Here is a 19,834-nt window from a genome sequence, read left to right on the forward strand (position 1 = left end):
AGATGAGTGATGTGATCAGTTGAAGCAGTGACTGGAAGACAGAAGAGTTAAACCATGCTAAAGGGCTTCTACAGGTGCCTTAGACCAAAGACAACAAGATCCAATCTTGCAGTAAAGCAAGAGGAGCCCCCAAACCTCTGACTCACCTCACCAGTAACCAGGTATTTTCCATCGGGAGAGAAGGCGAGAGCTGTGATGGTTTTTCTGGAATGACAAAGTAAACATGAGAAGTTAGATTAACACTGTACACTAGTGCCACTCTATGCATCAAATACAAGGCAGATGGGATATATGTGCACTGTGTTCAAGTGGGGGAAAGCGGCCAAACATGAAGCTACCGGAACGGGACTTCCAGGGGGTGGCACTGGTTGTATGACAGGCAGGCATGGCTGAACCAAGAGTGTGTCTACAACGCTGTCCTAAACACGGATGCGTCTAAACCACACATGCCTTTACCATGCAATCTTGTGGTAAAGGCATGTTTGATAAAGAGGTATGCATGGCAATGATTAACACTACCCCCCCCCCCCACACTCCCTGCCCTAAACCCTAAAACCCTACCCCATACCTCACCATCCCCACCCCGAGGTCTAAAACCTACCCTGTCCTTAAACTTACCCTCCCCACCCTGAGTCTAAAACGCTGCCCCCTACCAAAAACTACTCAGACTCCTGCCCCCCCACCCTGAACCCTAAAACCTATCCCTGCACGGTCCTTAAAGCTACCCCTTCCACTACCCTGAGACCTAAAACCCTGTCACATTCCAAAAACTACCGACCCCCGCCCTGAGCTCCAAATCCACCCCACCCTACAAAGCTACCCACCCAAACTCTCCCCCAGCCCCATTTACCGGTCCACGGCCGGTACTTCCTGTTCAGAAGCTTCCTCTTCTCCTCGCCAATCTGAACACTTGACCACTATATGCCTTAGCCACGCATATGCGTGGTTAAGGCAGATTCGTGGTTCAGGCAAGCATGGCTACGCTTGTGGGGAAACGGCACACATGGCTCAGCCCGCATTGTAAAGGTAGTTTCCCTGTGACACCTGTCATTTTTAAGGCTGATTGAAGGTGTCCTTTCTTACTACTAATGCTTGAGGAACCACACCTACTTTGGATGCTTAGTACATTGCAATGAGACCGTTCTGTCGAGGTGCATTTGAGCCTTCCGCTGAGTGATTTACAGCCGTACTAGTTTTGGCATAAACAAGAACATGCTTATATGCAGATACAGAGGAGTAACAAGACTGAGAACAGCAATGACTAAGATGCTCAGCCGGCAACCTAAGGACATAGGAGAAAAGCATCAAATCAAACAAGAAGTCAAGGGTCTGGCTCAGAATGTTGAGAACCTATTTGTTATCACGCCCCGCATGCATTTGATAAAATAATTTAATTTGACTTCAGATAATGGCTAGCAAACCAATGTTTTCTGCTCAGTCCGTTCGGTTTTGTTGGAGACTAGGAACACAGGAGTCCTGTGTGAATCCCTGCTTTTCTAGCATCATTACTGCACTGTGTGTAGTAAAGTTTCCAGGTAGGCTTAAACCGATGCTCTGTACAATCTTTGCCAGCTCTAGAAATCAGAAAGTCAAATAACAGCTTATTCCTGTCTGGTTCAGAGGAGAAAATATTGGAGAACAAATAATCACAGCAAGTTAAATTCACCTAAAACAATCAAAGTGAAGCAGAACACTTAAAACAGTTTAGGTTATGTGTATTTGTAAAGTGCTCCATCACAAGGTAGGGTATGTTGCAGCTGAAAGGAGTACCTTGGCTAGAGGGTATCTATTTGAAGGGCTAGATAGTTTCTTGGAGAACTATTATTGAAGAGGTTGCAATGATGTGTAATGGCAGGTCGCTTTAGGAGTGATGTAGGAGAAGGTGTGACCTGTCGCTCTGGTTCTGCATTTGAGTGGTATGTGCGTCAGTAGCAGTTCGCTGAACGGAGGTGTCTGATGGGTTAGTGAAACGAGATTCAGGCTGCTTTCCTTAGGTGTCTCCCTAGAACAGCGGACAGATGACGGGAATGGATGGTGGACAGGTGCCTAGAAGCTGGTCTTATAGAAGGAGGCGATATCACATTTCACAATCTCTGAATGAAATGTAGCTGGCCTCAGGCTGGCACAAGTATTTAAGAAGTACATTCCTGTTGAAACTGCAAGCATGTTCAGTTCCTAATCCATCAGAATAAAATCTAGGTGTGTTGAATAATTGGCTTTTGATCGCAATTAATTGGATAACCTGTTTTTTGTGCCGAAGGGTTCACAGAGGGTTGCACAATAAAATCTGGAGTGGGAGGCAAATGTAGATTCCAAACATTAAAGTGAGAAGGAGGATTGATGCTTCCAAAGAGCAGGTAGTAGAGTTCACTTCCCATGGGGTAAGACTTATTCTAAATACCAATGTGGTGGGCTGCACAGCGTATAAGCTGAAAAAAGTGGACGGAGGCAGTTCAAATTTCAAAAGGGGATTAAAGCCTAAGCTCCTTCAAGACCCAATAAACAGGTAAACTCTCCGGTGGGGAGACAAGCCATCACTATGTTAATTTACAAGCCGTGCAATCCAGTAACAACAAACTCGATTTAACACAGAATCCGTTCCTTTCTTGATACAGTCCAACAATAGGAGTACCTGCCTCAAGGAACCACGTACCTGAATTTGCTAAGATTATAAAGCCAATGGCAGTGCGGTCTCTGGTCAATGGAAAAGTGTTCAACTAATAAGCAGATTTTTCAATTTGGATACCAGCAGAAAATTGGTTTAGGACCGGAATTTCTTTTGTGGGTGACTCTCGAATATAGAGCACACTCCAGTGAAACCAGGTTAACGGATTCCTCAATGCTAGACACTGTGCTAGCCGTTGATCCAAAAGCATTCTGAATTTAAGGCAACTCCCAGATTCAGGGTTTAAATTCGAATTTGGTAGTAAAGACTGTTAAGCACTCTAAGACATTGAGCTGTTTATTGCGGAACCATCATCTACTCTAACAAGGTTGTTCTAGAAATTAAAGGTATGAAGGTCGCATTCAGGATACCATTTCCACGGAGATAAACTCTCTCCACTACAGGAACAATATTGGTCCATTGCATATTACTGTCTCATTGAAAAGGAGGTTGAATTCCGTTGTTTGGGTGTGGATAGAACTAGAAATAGGAGCCAGTTGTGATACTTAATCTAGCAATACTCCTAGATAGAATCAAGCAGGAAGAATTACATTGGAGGAAGCTCCATCTCTCATGAGGAGTATCAGCTTTAAGATGGGTTCCCTCCAGCATCTCGTATATTTCAAAAACACCCCACATTGGATCCCAGAAGTCCACTTAAAGCAATACTGCAGATACTTCATTAGGAAACTAAGACTCTGAAGATCTAACCGCCCAAGCTGCACCACTTGATATGATGGATTGGTCGTTTCTAAGAAAATATTACTGGTTAGCCCATGTATGGGTGGCAAACAATTAGGTGCATGCTCCCCCAGATGTAGATTCAACTAGAGTGATAGTCTGGCTGTAGGCAAATATGACAACGTTTACAATTCATTTATGGGAGAGGTGCAGGGTCAGAATGAGACCGAAAATAGGCCCGAACACAGTGATGTTTCTAGAATTGTACAAGTGATTTTTTTGGGAGGGCAGAAATGGTCCACAGATAAAACTACATGCACGTTTGCCTAAAATGTTTAAACTGACCTTGTATACAAGTGTGTATCTGTCTATATATAGATATAAACGTACATTCAAAGTCTGATTTAAACATTTTAAGCAAATGTGGGCTCATGTACTGTGTAAAACAAGCACTGCTTTGTAATGAAAGGTAGCTGGACAAATTATGTGCGATAAGACAGGGTTTCTTTCTGTATTACTTCCCAGCAAATACAACTGCTTCATTGGATGTGCCCAAGTGGGGTTAGCATAGACTAAATGGAGCTCAGCCCCACCCCCAGATGTCACCACCCAGGAACCAAAATGTAAGTTTCACCCATTTACGAAGTGGTAAGAACAAAAAAGTGTCTCATATTTATAAATCAAGCAACTCTGAACTTTCTAAGACCTGTTCCCTGGGTGGTCTCAGAGGTGGAGAACCACAGGAATGTGTGCCTGCTGGAATGTTTGCAATGTGTATGGTAACAAGGAAACATAGCAGTGAAATTCAAAATGTTCATTCCCCAATCAAAAAGAAAAACCGTGACACATCCTCTCTCATCTACTACGGAAAGCTACTGAACCATTGATGCTGCCATCAATTAGATTATAGCACCCACAATGTGCATACCTCCTACGCGAACAGTCTTGCCCCCTTCCTTTTCTCTCCCACCTTTCCACCTCTAATATTCCCCTTACGCCTGCAGGTGACTCGCTTTATTCTGGGTTCAAAGGCGTGATCGACAGGTTACACACAGTGTTCTGCATCAGGAACACAGACACTCCAAGAGGTTTTCATGATTATTCAAACATATAAGCAGTGGATAGCAGCCCACATATACGCACGAAACTGGGCCACTACGTCATAAAACCAGCAAACACACAACCCCAAAACTAGCACACACATCAACCTATCAGACCGTCCAATCTGGTTCTTCCAGACTACACTATAGGCCAGTCCGATGCTATTAAGGGATACCCCAGGAATTGCAGTAGGCTAGGTCACAAAATAAACATGCTTGGTGAAGTTTCAAGGTTGAACGTGTTAGGATGAAATGTTAGGATGAAATGTTACAGGTATAGTCAAGTTTGCGGACGTTTTAGCTAGGGTTAGAATAAATTAGTTTTTGGAGCTCCAGAAAGTCTGCTAGCACAGACTGAGCTCTTCTGATATCCTAGACTCTAACATCATAAGTAGATTCAGACTTATCTTGGCTAGATATGACTGACCTGCCTTTTCTGTGGCCAAGGACCAAAAAGAGGAAGACCCCGGTGGAGGAAACTCCAAATGTACAGCTCCATTAAATGTATTATGCCAGACGCTCTACAGAGTATTTGGGACAAATGTAATCTGGGCACATAAAGTACAGAAGGAGATTCTGACAACCCTCTAAGAATTAGCCATAGAAGCCAGCTTAAGAACCATACACCTCAAAATTACCCATGGCATTTTACAAAAAAGTTAAATTGTTTGCTATGGCTCCAATTTTGAATTCCCAACTTTGGGATCTGTCATTTATCAGAAGCCATAGGGAGTGATGTTTCTACGTATACGTTTCCAATATTAAAGTTGTGCATTCTGGAATTGATGGTGATTAAGATGAAGATCATGCAGACACCCAAGATGCCAATGTTGGGACATGGGCTGAGCTTGACCTGCCTAGAAATTATCCTTTATGATACATCGATAAGATATACATTTAAAACCATAAAATGACTCACTGTGAGCCTATGTTTTATGCGACTCCCACAGGGCCGGAAATGTTATGTATCGGGAAGATTAACAAGTGAAAAAAATATTATTGTATTCTATTTTTAAAGGTATAGAAAACAAATAAAATGGGTATAAAAAAATACAATAAACACGCAGTAACGCCTGCAACTTGTGAATATTGCATACGGGAGAGACTCTGCATCAATTATTTTCCGCACCAGTCCACAGGACAGGTAAGAATAATGTTACCTGACTGCTGGAGATTGCACTGAACAGTTATTAAAGCCTACACAAAAACAAATAAATAATTGGATGCTTTTCTGCAGCACAGACCTGTTAATTGGACAGGGCCAATGCAGAACTTTACCGAGTTGTGTACTGTGCATCCCACTGCATGCAGGTTTCCAGCATGAATTTAGACACTCATTTATGGGGTATGTAGGGAGCTTATCTTTTGCTCTGCCCTTTTCAACCTATACGTATGACCGCTCTACTTAGTCCCCTATACTGTGTAAACAATGTGCTTTGGCGGGCAGTTCACCTGTTCAGTCTGACATCCTTAGAAAACTGTACTTTCCCTAAACTATTTAAGGACTTATACCCAGGTTCCATAAGTGGAAGCCCTCCTTCCCAAACTATGTTTATCCTATTGAATTATGGACTACTTGTCTTGCTCTGCTCCCTTATCGAGTCCTATTCATCTACTAATAACTGGTGCACACCGAGTTTCAAGATGCAAGTGGTGTCGCCACCAGTCACAGACACTTCATCTAACTTTTCTGCATTTCTTCAACCTGCAGAAGTGGGAGTTACTGATCGATTTCAAGAGCAGTAAAGCTTGGATTGTAACACCTGTGCTTGCTGAATTAACAGTGTGTTAAATTGCAGGACTGGCTGTATAATATTGTACTGTACTGAAGAGTTTGTATCTAGCTTCAGGGCCCTGACAAGCACACTAAGCTCTGCGATTGCCAACCGTCCCTAGGTGGCCTTCTTCAGAGTGCATGGTTGGAAGGCTGCTGGATGTGATAGGTCTTCAGTAGAGAAATGCGTGAGATTCAGATGCATGCTCCAAACATCGGCGTGGAAGCAGGCTGTGCAGAGTGTGTCAGAACAGACACAGACACGCATTGTACTGGTGAAAAAGTGATAACGTTTTTAAGAGGAGGAAAATCAATACAGAGGCAACAAATTTAACGTAGCCAAACTCAAGAAAGATTGTCTACAAAGCATTAAAAATGTATTCAAACAGGAGATGTTGGAAAAAGGTAGACTGTGTGCAACTGGGAAAATCTTGCTATAGCGACAATGGCTGACAATTTGCCAGTACAGTATGGAAGAATGTTTGACACTTACGTCTCACTATTGGTCTTGTGCCTTTTGCAAACTAATTAAGTTCATATGAGGTGGCTAATCACACCGGTCTAAAGCCACTGGCTTACTTTGTAGGCCTGAACCGCACACATGTGTTCATGGACATGGATACCACATGTCATAGATCGGCTATTAAGGCAACAACGAAAATAAAATTGATGGACTGCACAGACTTTTGACCATGGTAGACTGTATTTAAACCTTTCATTTTTTTGCACTGTAGGATATCTACCTTTTCTGCATGATCACCCCAGATTTTTTGACTGTTGTAATCTGTGTAAATCTATTCAACATGATGAAATTGGTATACTTCTAACGGACCTATGTAGGCGTTACCTATAAGTCCGTAGTATATGGTACAAAGTGTATCCAGGGTCTGAAAGTAAAGTGTCATTAATGGACTGCAGTACCTATTGTGCCACCTACTACAGTGACCGTGTAAAACATGGATGTTATAGGCAGGATACACTGCTAGGCCTGAAGTGTAAAAACGGCAATTTGACCTGTCAAAATAAACACTTAACAGGTCAAAACCTCTTTTTTAAATATTTTAAATGTCACCCCCATGTAAGCTTTGTTAACTACAAGATAGGGTGCATAGTACTTAAAGGACATGTAGAAATGTAATGTTAATGACTAGCACCCAAACATTTATTTTCACTGTAGCCGGTCTAGCCTATGCAGAAAACCAGAATACAGATTACAAGTCTCAGGAATGGGACTAGCTAGAAAAATAATGAAACTATTTTCAATGGTTAAGTGGGAGTTTTAATAAAAATTAAAAGAAAATCAACTTTTAGAATGCTACCTTCTCCATGCCCGAAGTTCCTGGAGGCCAAATCTGCATTTGCTCTACCACTTCAGGCCAGCCACTAAATTAGCATTTGAATGGTTGTGAAAAAGGTGATAAGTGCCTCCCAGGGGCAAACAAGAGGCTGACATTGAAGGGACAGGAATCACACCTCTGAACCGGATATAATATGCAGGGTGTGGCTTTGACACTAGGGAAGCATATGAAAGGAAGGGAAACAGGATGCCAAACAAATCTTGTGTATCCACTGTCTGGTTGCTGGAAAATCCTACTTTTGTTCTACCAGACGTCTGTCTAGGAGGTTATTGTGGGTAAAGTGACTGCCCCAAACAGAATTTTGGTGCTAGATGTGGGAGGACACTAGAATATATATATATATATATATATATATATATATATATATATATATATATATATATATATATATATATCACACACACACACACACACACCACACCCCCCCCCCCCCGTGCCCATGTTTTGTGCAGCCAAAGACTGCAACCAACTAGTAAATGCCCAAAAGTAGGTAGGGATGGCCCCAGGAACCTTTACTCCAATGGAACCTTAACTCCAATGGTTAGGGCATGCCCAGGAGTCATTCCCAGCCACTAGCGTGTGTCAGGCATAAATGTGGCATCTCTAATCACCCACTTCAGAACACTCCTGGGCCTGAGGAAAAACAGAGGACTGGACCTGCTGTCTGATCTGAGAGGAGTCCTGAACAAGCATTGGTATAGCCAATAGGTCTCGCCTTTGGGACCTTATAAGTGTTTAGTTATGCAGCACATTACGGTCTATGCGCCATGGGTAGGAAAAAGATGCTAGATGCTAGACAGCCAAAAAAATAAATAAAGCCAGCAAACAGAAAGCAAGCAATTGTGAATTACAAAACATGAAGCTAACTGTAAGTAATGGGCAGAATGCATTTCCAATGAGGTTTTTAGAATTACCCAAGAGGTCCTTCGCAAAGCAGACCCCAGAGGGCTACGAAAAGTTCACAGCACACCAATTTGTTTTTCTTTTTTTTTTTTACTGCCAACCCGAGTATGACGGACACATTTTCCTTGCATGCATTAAGGGCTGTGGTACCATTGCTATGTTACTGGCACATATGTGAGTGCCACACAGCGCTGTGCAGAGAGGCCAAGAACTGGATGTGCATGTAGTCTAATCTCCTCTGGCACAGTTAGAAACTAGCAATGCTTTTAAGCTCAGCTCCGGAGCTCCCGAACATGCCCCTCCAGGAACACTTCTGACACCCTAAACTCACCCAGACACAGAGGCGAGTCAGTTGCCCCAATGAAGACCTATGTGTTGCATGAAACACAAATTACAGAAACTAATCATCAACACTTGCTTCTATATCCTTATGGCTTCTTGCACACACTGTTGCGAAAAAGAAGTGTATTTTGCTTGCAAAGTTAGGTAGGTCCCGTTTCATTGACTGTTATTAATCGAGTGTGCCTGGCTATTTCAGCACTGATGACATGGGCTGGAAGAGGCGCCTCGCAGAGCCAGGAGTAGCGCTTTGAACTTAGCTCCTCCAGCACATGGGCTACCAGGGCGAGACCATGAAGCGGCACACAGGGGCCAGTGGAAACAGGACACTTGGAGGTGCAGGGACTGGAATCAGCCCCGGAATCTTGAATAAACACACGCATTTCTACCTTCAGTGCCACACGCATTCCACACGCACCTCAGGCGGCTTCCGAAGGGATTGAGTTACCCGACGAGCGGGCAAACCCCTGTGGCTCGGGTGAAGTGTGCCCAGCACAGCACTGTGGAGCACTGATAAACAGTCAGCGTGGATTAGTGGCTTACAGGTTTGCACATTATGCCTGCAGGGCTCATCAGGTGCAACAGACCAGCATCCGCCTCCTGTCATCCTTCTGATGTCATCAAATGGAGCACCATTAAATAGTACATCTACGGAAAGAATTACAAGTGATCCAGAGAGCTGGCAAACAGCTCAGGTGATAATAATCAGAGGTGGAATGCTGTGACGCCGCAGTCTGTGGGCAAGTAACCTGCAGGGTGAAAAGAAATGAGTCATCCTGAACAGATGCCTGTATTACGTGTCCATTTAACGAGTCACTTACAGACTAAGCGAAAGCTTCATGATACGTTCATTCATTCAAAACAGCCCGATCCAGTTTGTGACCGCGTCTGATAGGAGCTTCGCTTAAAGAAACAAGCGTGTGGGAGCATAGCGAGGCCCTAAAAGAGCAGGCAAATGCACTCGCATTTGTGCTGGAATCCGCCTTGCAGGAGCAAGCAGCGGTGGCACGAGAGACATGTTTTCAATTACCACACGCGCCGCTGCTCGCTCCAGCAAGGTGGATGCCAGTACAAGCACGAGTGTGTTTGAAAAGGAGCAGACCGATGGCTAAAGGTCCTCCTAGAGCAACGCATGTGCGCTGCCTAGGCGAGACCTAAAAACTGGACCTGTTCCAATTGGAACCTAGAACAAAGAAATGGACTTCAGGGGTCAGTTGGTTGACCACCTGGGTTGCTCTAGGGAGACAACAAGTTATAAGAGGTCTTCCTGCAACTGCCCAGCTGACCAGTGACAAAACTGAAACTAGACTGGATTCTGCTCCCTGGAGGTGATGGAGGGAAGCAGCCTCCTTTGGTGGACTGGGATTTAAAGTACTAATACAGAAGGTAAAATCTTTGATCAGGACGAATCTGGTTGGTGTACTCAATGTATGGTCCATCTAGGTGCTCAAATTGCGCCTACGTCCCAGTCTACCACGATAATTTACTATCATTGGCATATTAAACTATTCCTACTTAAAGCAAATAATTAATCTCTAGTTCCACTTATTGGATTTTTGGCATCATTTCATTTATTAAATTGGGCTTTATTTTTCACTGCGATTTTATTGTTGTTTTGAATCTGCATAAATACTTCACACATTGCCCTAAGTTAAGCTGGTCTGCTCTGAGGCAAAGCTACCAAGGGGTTGTGTTAAAGTTCATGTAGGGAGAAAGAATTCACCCTGAAAATGGTTGTATTTTTAATTGGGGTGTGAGCATATCCATCTCAAGGAACAATGACAATTTTTTACAAACACCAATTGTTGACAAGGTTTTATTATATTTGCTCCAAAACTTTAATGCAGCAACAGGTCACTGCCAAGTGCTCTGTAAGTTAAATAACGAGCAATATCAGACAAAATTAGGGAGAAAATTAGAGGGCAAAAGACATACATTTCAACATAGAAAACATCCTACGTTTTGGGGCAATTGTTGTTGGGGGTGGCAGTGGCTGAGCTCCAAGATGCCAGAATCTTCCTGAGGCTATGTCCTTCTCTGCAGCTAACCTGCTTCGAAAAATCATTGGCAGAGCTGTCCTGGTGCTTGTTAGGATTACAAATTGACATGAAGTCAGAAGAGCATAGGGGCTTAATTCAGTTCCACACGTGCACAAAGGAGTATCTTCCTCCTTCGTTACATGGAGCAAAACCGATTAAGAATCACAGTGGCTGACTCGGTGGTGGCAGATCTATTACCTTAAGTGTACGCAGCTCTCATGAAGCAAGAAACCATCGGAATTCACTACAGCACCAGCACACAGAAGCCAGGAAGGAGATGTGGGGGAGAATTGAGGTGGGGAGGCTGTGGCGGTGGGTGAGATACTTGCTGCCACAGATGGTCCCACAGCCTGATCAGGTCACTCACCTAAAGGACTATATATAGCAAGCAGCAAGGCAGATGTGGGACAATGGCACTTTGGAATAGGTACAAGGACTATACATGGACCATGTACACTCAGTAAAGCGAGTAATGAGAGGTGGAGCATGACGAGGGAAAAATCCCAGGCTCCAAGACTACTGTAGTGGCCCCAATAATAATGACAAAGCTACAGAAGGGAAGCTATAGAGAAAAGAAATCTGAATACTTTAAGCTCCTCACTTCCAACCCAAGGAAATCCCATAAAGATACTGTTAAGGGGGATAATAGGAATGAAAAAAGCCTTAGAAAGGGGAGGAGGCTCTGGTATCTGGTCATACCACTCTCCATACCAACATCAAAATGATTTGAGCCTACTGTGGCTTGAAAAAAGAAAGCTGGAGGCTCAGTCATCCAGAGTTGGGGCTCCAAAGACTTTTTGCGCCCCAGAAGGATGGAGTGGAGCATAGTAGACTTCCCTGACTATCCAATTAGTTCCAGAGACCGTTTGATACAACAATGCAGTACCAACATTCAACCTGGAGCCAAATTGTAGCTCATTAAAAACTCCAAAGCGCTGCTAAAATTTGACCTCAAGAACACTCAAAAATGATTTGGTACCTGCAATTGTTGGGCGTGTAGACAAATGTAGCAAACAAGAGAGAAAAGTGAGGGGAGATAAACAAAATCTACAGACTGGGGACTGGAAAATGGTCCACAGGTACATTGTTGGTTGTTTAGAAGAGAACAAGAAACAAGGAAGAGATTTTTAAGACTGTGATGAGCATGAAAGAGGTACAGCACGGACGGAATCATGTAAACCTTTTCCCTCAGACTGAAGTTCAGTTACTAGGGCATGCAGACGTCAGTAGGTGTAAGAATACTTGAGCCATTATGTACAAGCTTCAGTAAAAGGTAACCAGCACGACAGAGTACTCCACAAAGAGAATATCCACCTTTCAAACAACCGGCAGCTCCAGGGGCCTTTGTAGGTGGTCTGTAAGAGGATACTGAATAACGGACAGCAGATGCAGTCTCTCCTCTCGTTGTTTAATAAAGTACATATAACTTGTGGGCCAGATAGCTTTTAAGGTGCGTCTGGTGGTGAACAATGTTACAGATAACGGGTAACCCAATGGTACTGGGACCTGGGTAGATAAGTATTACATGTAGAGGGGGTCCCAGTTCGCAAACACACAATTATTAAACGAACAGTCTCAAAAAATTAAAATCAGAGTGTAAAGACGTTCTCAAAGAGGAATGTTATTTATTCACACCCTCTATAGAGATTGGTTATGCATACAATTTCACATTTTTTATCACAATTTTTGCCCAAGAAGGGGGGGCGTGGGTGAAAGGAAGGACAGGGAGAGGGGTAAGTGGATTGTGAGGTTTAAGGATAGTGGGAGAAAAAGCTTTAACGTGAATCACATGTGGTCACCATGGTACTTTACAGTTGGATAACACACGAGCATAATAACAAATAATAATTCTAAACAAATGATCTCCTATCCCAATGAATAAGTACACAGTCACAAATGTTCCGTTGAGCTTGGGTAGGATGTACAAAGGAGAGTAAGTCGACGTTTCGACCCCTTGTGGTGTAGGTCCACTTGAACCTCAGGAAGGGTCTTCCTCAGGACTGGTGATGGGGTGGGTGGGGGTCGGGGTAGGGCATCTAGAATTTAAAAACATCAGTTAAGCTAGTGTAGGAACACCTTTCGTCAACCAAATTTGTAAAGGGGGACAAGAGGAGAAAAATAATTACCAGATTTACCACTACACTGGGTGTGGCAACGAGTGATAGAAGTATGAAAAAACGGGGAGAGCCCGTGGGCTCCTGTCAGGCGAGCGACCAGCAACCTAACAGATGATAAATGAACAAAGGTGAGTTTCCAACAGGTGGTCGTGTAACCACTAGCTCATCATGTGCTACACCAATATAGTCAACTAATGCCCAGCCTGGTTAAAAACAATTATACCGATGGAAAACAGAGGAAAATCCAATCAGTCTACAGTCGTGTAGTTCACTAATACCCAGCCGGGTTAAAAACAATCGTACTATCATACCGATGGAAAACAGAGGGGAAATTACAATAAGTCATACAGCTGAGTTGTCATTATCCTATGCAAACCAAAGGATTAGCCTGCATTAAGCGGATGAACAATCAACAATAGTGTGCCGAATGCATGCTCTACTAGTTGAAACAACATACTGAGGAGCGTAATGCGCGCCGAATGTAGAGAACCGTATCTAACATAAGGCTTATTGATCTGTAACCATGCGAGACATAGACTAGACCCGGAGTCTCTTGAAAACAACTGGATCGTGGCTGTGTTATTTAAGAAACAGAGAAGGCGAACATCGCTAATTGAAACAATGGTGCTCACAAGAGATGCTGGTTTAAAGCGCCCTTAGGTAAAAGCCGATTAGGGAGTGAACCTGGATGTATATTCAAAACTCCCCGGTCGTGGCTGGAAAACGGTGATGCCTGGCTACGCGACTAACGCGTCTCGTGCTTGGGTCTGAATAAAAAAAACGTGCGTCAGATTTGGTGACGGCCTCCTGGGATCAAAAATTAACTATTTAAAACAATGATGTTCCCAACATTTTGCTGATTTTAAAACACCCTTAAGTACAGGCCACAGATATCTAGGAGGGCAAAATAACACTGTACTCTAGTCAGAGATTCGGCTATCGATAAGTGATTACCTGGGGGTCTGTGGCGATTACCCAGATCGTTGGAGAGAAATTATTATCTGTATCAGTCTGCACATCTATGGGCGTTGCGTGAATGAATCTAAAACAAACATATACCAAAGATGAAAAATCACGCGAAAATATGACACACAGTGATTCTAATTACTGGGGGCGGTCACGGGCACTCTCCTACGGACGCGGCCAACAAATGCGACTATCTTCGTCTTCAGTCAAAGGGAACTCTGTGTTTAAACACACTGTATTTAAAGCACGAGGCGCGTCACAGTCGCGCGTACGGGCAGCAGCTAAATGCCTGTCTATTTCGTACCGGCAAAAAACGGCAAGGAAAATAGTGGTAACTAAAGACAGACTGCGGGATGCCTATAGCAAAATATCGGAGCATACAAAAATGTGGGGTTGAATGCCTAATCAGTAAAGAGGCTCTAAGAGTGTTGGATAAATGTCAACCATCTCGATGGAGACATAGATTAACGCACTGCGCGATGGATATGGCAAAAATAGTTAGGATTGAACCCAAAGGGACCTACCCGGGCGGATGAAACCAAGGACCATAAAATTGATCGTGTTCTGATTGTGTAGGTTACCTCACATAAAGGGTCGGAATGTGGGCTAATTATGAACAAAAGACCCAAATTGTCTGCATATTATTCTAGGGATGGGAAGAGGGGCCTTGATTGTTAGTGCGAGTTCAAATAGCAGCATTACTAATCAATAAATGTAGGAGCATGTAAGTACAATGGTCTTTTGCATACGATATATTAAAACAGTGTTAACATCATTCAATGTAGGACATAGTAACAAAATCGATGATCGTTCATCTGTGGTTGATCTGCAGAGGGGAGACAGAGCAGATACAAAAGCTTGCAAATACAGAATTAACGAAGACATGCTAATGGGGCGAAGCTTGAATCCTGTTCATTCAATCCATTGGCGATAGTGTCTAAACGTGCCATCCATTTACTTTCACATAGATTCAAAATACCACTGATGTTACCACCTCTGGGGCCTAAAGAGAATTTCTCAAGGACCACCCACCTGAGCGCGTCTATTGTATGGTGGGCTGTTTCCCAATGGTCAACTAGCGGCGCCCCCTGCACATCCCATCGGATTCGGGTCTGATGTTGTAAAGCACGAACCTTGATTTTTTGTTGTGTCTGACCTACATAGGCCAGGCCACAGGGTCACATAATGCAATAGATTACGCAATCAGTGTTACAATTGATCAAAGTATTCAGATCTATATTGAGGTGTTTATAGGTGAATGTTTTAGTTTGGTTGCATGTTGGGCAAGACTTGCATGTGCCGCATTTAAATTGACCTATTACAGTTGGCAAATTCACCATAGTTAGAAGAGTGGGTGGTTCTGGGGTATCAAAGAAAGATGAAACTACATGGTCCCTAATACTTTTCAATTTCTTGGAGTGCATGCGTGGGTTTGGTTGATTAATGTCATCAGCGATCAATGTCCAATGTTTGTTAACGATTTTCCAAATCTTACTGCTTTGAGTGCAGAATGTGGTAACACAAATCATCCTCTCCATCTTTGTATCGTTCTTTTGTGTATTCAGTAGTTCTTCCCGAGGGCTGTACCAGGCTCGTTTGAGCTCTTTTGACCAAACGTCGTGGGTATCCTCTTGCCCTTAATCTGGAACTTAGGTCTTCTGATTCTTTAAAATAGTCTTTCTGTGTACAATTTTGTCTTATGCATAGGAACTGTCCTACTGGAAGGTTGTCCCTCAGACCTCGTGGGTGGTGGCTGGTGTAGAGTAGGAGTGAATTGCGTTCAGCAGGTTTTCGGTACAGTGTGGTAGAGAGTTTATCGTTGTCATGGAATATTGTGATATCCAGAAAGTCTACCTTCCGATTGTTGGATTGCATTGTGAATTGGATATCTCCATTTCTGTGGTTCAGCCAACGGTGGAATGCTTCCAATTGTTCGCTATCGCCAGTCCATAGCATTAGCACGTCGTCAATGTAACGACGCCACATGGTTACATGTTCCTGAAACATCAGTGCTATTTTGAATCTACGTGAAAGTAAATGGATGGCACGTTTAGACACTATCGCCAATGGATTGAATGAACAGGATTCAAGCTTCGCCCAATTAGCATGTCTTAGTTCATTCTGTATTTGCAAGCTTTTGTATCTGCTCTGTCTCCCCTCTGCAGATCAACCACAGATGAACGATCATCGATTTTGTTACTATGTCCTACAATGAATGATGTTAACACTGTTTTAATATATCATACGCATAAGATCATTGTACTTACATGCTCCTACATTTATTGATTAGTAATGCTGCTATTTGAACTCGCACTAACAATCAAGGCCCCTCTTCCCATCCCTAGAATAATATGCAGACAATTTGGGTCTTCTCTGGTTCATAATTAGGCCTACATTCCGACCCTCCATGTGAGGTAACCTACACAATCAGAACACGATCAATTTTATGTTCCTTGGTTTCATCCGCCCGGGTAGGTCCCTTTGGGTTTAATCCTAACGATTTTTGCCATATCAATCGTGCAGTGCGTTAATCTAGGGGTCCATCGAGATGGTTGACATTTATCCAAGACTCTTAGAGACTCTTTACTGATTAGGCATTCAACCCCACATTTTTGTATGCTCCGATAGTTTGCTGTAGGCATCCCGCAGTCTGTCTTTAGCTACCACTATTTTCCTTGCCGGTTTTTGCCAGTACGAAAGACAGGCATTTAGCTGCTGCCCGTACGCACGGCGGTGACACGCCGCACCTCGCGCTTTAAATACAGTGTGTTTACACACCCAGTTCCCTTTGATTGAAGACAAAGATAGTCGCATTTGTTGGCCGCGTCCGTAGGTGAGTGCCCGTGACCGCCCCCAGTAATTAGAATCACTGTGTGTGTCATATTTTCGCGTGATTTTTCATCTTTGGTACATGTTTGTTTTAGATTCATTCACGCAACGCCCATAGATGTGCAGACTGATACAGATAATCATTTCTCTCCAACGATCTGGGTAATCACCACAGACCCCCAGGTAATCACTTATCGATAGCCGAATCTCTGACTAGAGTACAGTGTTATTTTGCCCTCCTAGATATCTGTGGCCTGTACTTAAGGGTGTTTTAAAATCAGCAATATGTTGGGAACATCATTGTTTTAAATAGTTATTTTTGATCCCAGGAGGTAGTCACCAAATCTGACGCACGTTTTTATGTCATTCAGACCCAAGCACGAGACGCGCTAGTCGCGTAGCCAGGCATCACCGTTTTCCAGCCACGACCGAGGAGTTTTGAATATGCATCCAGGTACACTCCCTAATCGGCTTTTACCTAAGGGCGCTTTAAACCAGCATCTGTTGTGAGCACCATTGTTTCAATTAGCGATGTTCGCCTTCTATGTTTCTTAAATAACCCAGCCACGATCCGGTTGTTTTCAAGAGACTCCGGGTCTAGTCTATGTCTCGCATGGTTACAGATCAATAAGTCTCATGTTCGATACGGTTCTCTACATTTGGTGCGCATTACGCTCCTCAGTATGTTGTTTCAACTAGTAGAGCATGCATTCGGCACACTATTGTTGATTGTTCATCCGCTTAATGCAGGCTAAACCTTTGGTTTGCATAGGATAATGACAACTCACCTGTAATTTCCCCTCTGTTTTCCATCGGTATGATAGTAAGATTGTTTTTAACCCGGCTGGGTATTAGTGAACTACACGACTGTAGACTGATTGGATTTTCCTCTGTTTTCCATCTGTATAATTGTTTTTAACCCGGCTGGGCATTAGTTGACTATATTGTTGTAGCACATGATGAGCTAGTGGTTACACGACCACCTGTTGTAAACTCACCTTTGTTAATTTATCATCTGTTAGGTTGCTGCTCGCTTGCCTGACTGGAGCCCACGGGCTCTCCCCGTTTTTAGGTCTCGGAACTGCGAACAGATCGCGAAGCGATCTGTCGTTCCGAGACTCTATTGCAATCATTCTTGCTTTCAAGGAGTCAAGGGAGACAGGAGACAAGTGAGGTGCATGCGCAACCTTGGAACTGGGATCAGGTCGCGCGCGCTTCCTGTCTCCCATGGCTTCTTGGAAGCAGACTCACACGCACGCATACACACACACATACATACAGACCCCCCCCGCCGCGCATACACACACTCACATACAGAATCCCCCCCGCCGCCGCCGCGCATACACACACACGCACGCACACACACAGACTCCCCCCTTCCTACCTCGTCTCGGCGTGTCTTCGCGCTCCCTTGCTTACTTCCTCGTTTGGGCGTGCAACCTTCATAGGTCCGCCTTCCTGTCCATGGAGAATTGGGTTAAATTACGCGATGGACCGGGATTGTGTCCAATAGCAGTTTTAAGGCGGGGCTTATCCTTTCCTTCTTCATTTCCATTGAGTCCGAATACCACCAGTCTGCGAACTGTGGCCGCCCCCTCTGCTGCAGGTGGAGGTGGACGGTGTGGAGACAAAGTTTGTGTTTGGGGGTTTCTGACTGACCGGGAAAGCTGCCTTATCGTAGGGGAAGAAGGTGGGAAGAAACTGTGACTGATAGGGCCAGGAGCAGCAAACGGCGTTCTCTGGGAAAGGCTACGCAACGACCGCCCTATCACTCCTGGCAACGGACCTGAGGCGTGACGTGTGTGCGTGCTGCTGAGGCGGCTGAGTGCAGGTGCCGGGCAGGGTTATAGGCGGGTCCAGAGGGACCGGCAGCGGACCAAGGGCATAGGTAACGCGCTGGACTACGGGGTCGAGGGGGACCAAAGAAGCGGCACTTCTGGGCTACCGGGGCGGGCGGCAGAAGAGAGGCTCAGGGTCAAAGGTGTCTTGGGAAGTGGCGGAGGGTGTGGGTGCAGGGACCTGTGGAAGGGACCAAAGGGTATCCGGGGCGTAGATAGAAACCGGATAAGGAGTAGGTAGGCACTGACGAAAGAATAGGAAGGGAGGTGGCTGAAGGAAGGGCAAGTGTCGGTGTGTATGTATGGACTTAGGGAATCGACAAGAGATGCCGTATGCGGTTTTATTTCGGGTCATTGGAGGGGTATATGAGTGTGAGGCACGGGTATGTAGGACTGAAGTGCAGTGTTGGTTGGTAGTTTAGTAACAGCTTAGGGTATGTGGGAGCTGCATACATATCTAAGGCAAGACGTGACTGGTTATTCTGGGGCCGGGACATTGAGGGGAGCCCTGTGCTGCATTAGGGAGAAGCCCTGTAGTGGTCCCTAAAAAGCCCAAGAGCCCAGGCTGACCAGTGGGGGACAGACCCCTATGAGCTCCTGGTACCTACATTGGTTGGTGGTAGCGGGTAATGTAACTTCCGTGAGTAAAGTTAGCACTGTTGAATAATAAACCATGCTCTGACATCTTTTTAGTGCCACTGGCATGCTGGTGCAAAATTATACGTACCATAATTCTACTAATACATCTTAGTTATCAGGAAGAGCTTTATGAGCATAACAAGCACAGTTATTAGTTTTAAGTGTTATTCGAAGCAAGTTGATTTTTTCTTGGATCGTTTCTCGAGTTATTGGTATTTTTCGTATCATCGTGTATGGTATTCTTGTTATTGGCAGTGTTAACTAAATCAAATTTATTCTTGCAAACATTATTTACGGAAAAACTTCGAAGACCGCCGAACAGAATAGAGCTACATACATTTGTGATCTATCAGTCATTAGCATGGAAGTGTCATCGTTGTAAACGTTTAATGTTTCAGCTTTTGTATTTAGCATTTGGATTTTTACCCCATTGAATTCACGAAGCGATACGTAATTGGGCACAACTGAATTGATTTGAGGTGTTCTTACTTCTGCTGCACCATAGCAAGCGGACACCTTCAAGGAGAGAGATATTCATGAAATTGCAGCAGGAGTATTATTCCGAAGTGCTTACTGTGACAGAATT

The 19,834-nt window shown here is 44.1% G+C and overlaps 1 protein-coding gene across 1 annotated transcript in view; it reads right to left on the reverse strand.

Annotated features, from left to right (window-relative positions):
* Window positions 1–19,834, reverse strand: part of MAPKBP1 (mitogen-activated protein kinase binding protein 1) — a 986,444-nt gene that overhangs the window by 606,709 nt on the left and 359,901 nt on the right. The window contains exon 5 of the mRNA XM_078662278.1: window positions 147–204. Within this exon, the coding sequence (XP_078518404.1) occupies window positions 147–204 (58 nt within the window). The remainder of the gene's footprint in view (window positions 1–146; window positions 205–19,834) is intronic.

Source organism: Lissotriton helveticus, chromosome 9 (genome assembly GCF_964261635.1).
Source record: "Lissotriton helveticus chromosome 9, aLisHel1.1, whole genome shotgun sequence".
NCBI classification, from domain to species: domain Eukaryota; kingdom Metazoa; phylum Chordata; class Amphibia; order Caudata; family Salamandridae; genus Lissotriton; species Lissotriton helveticus.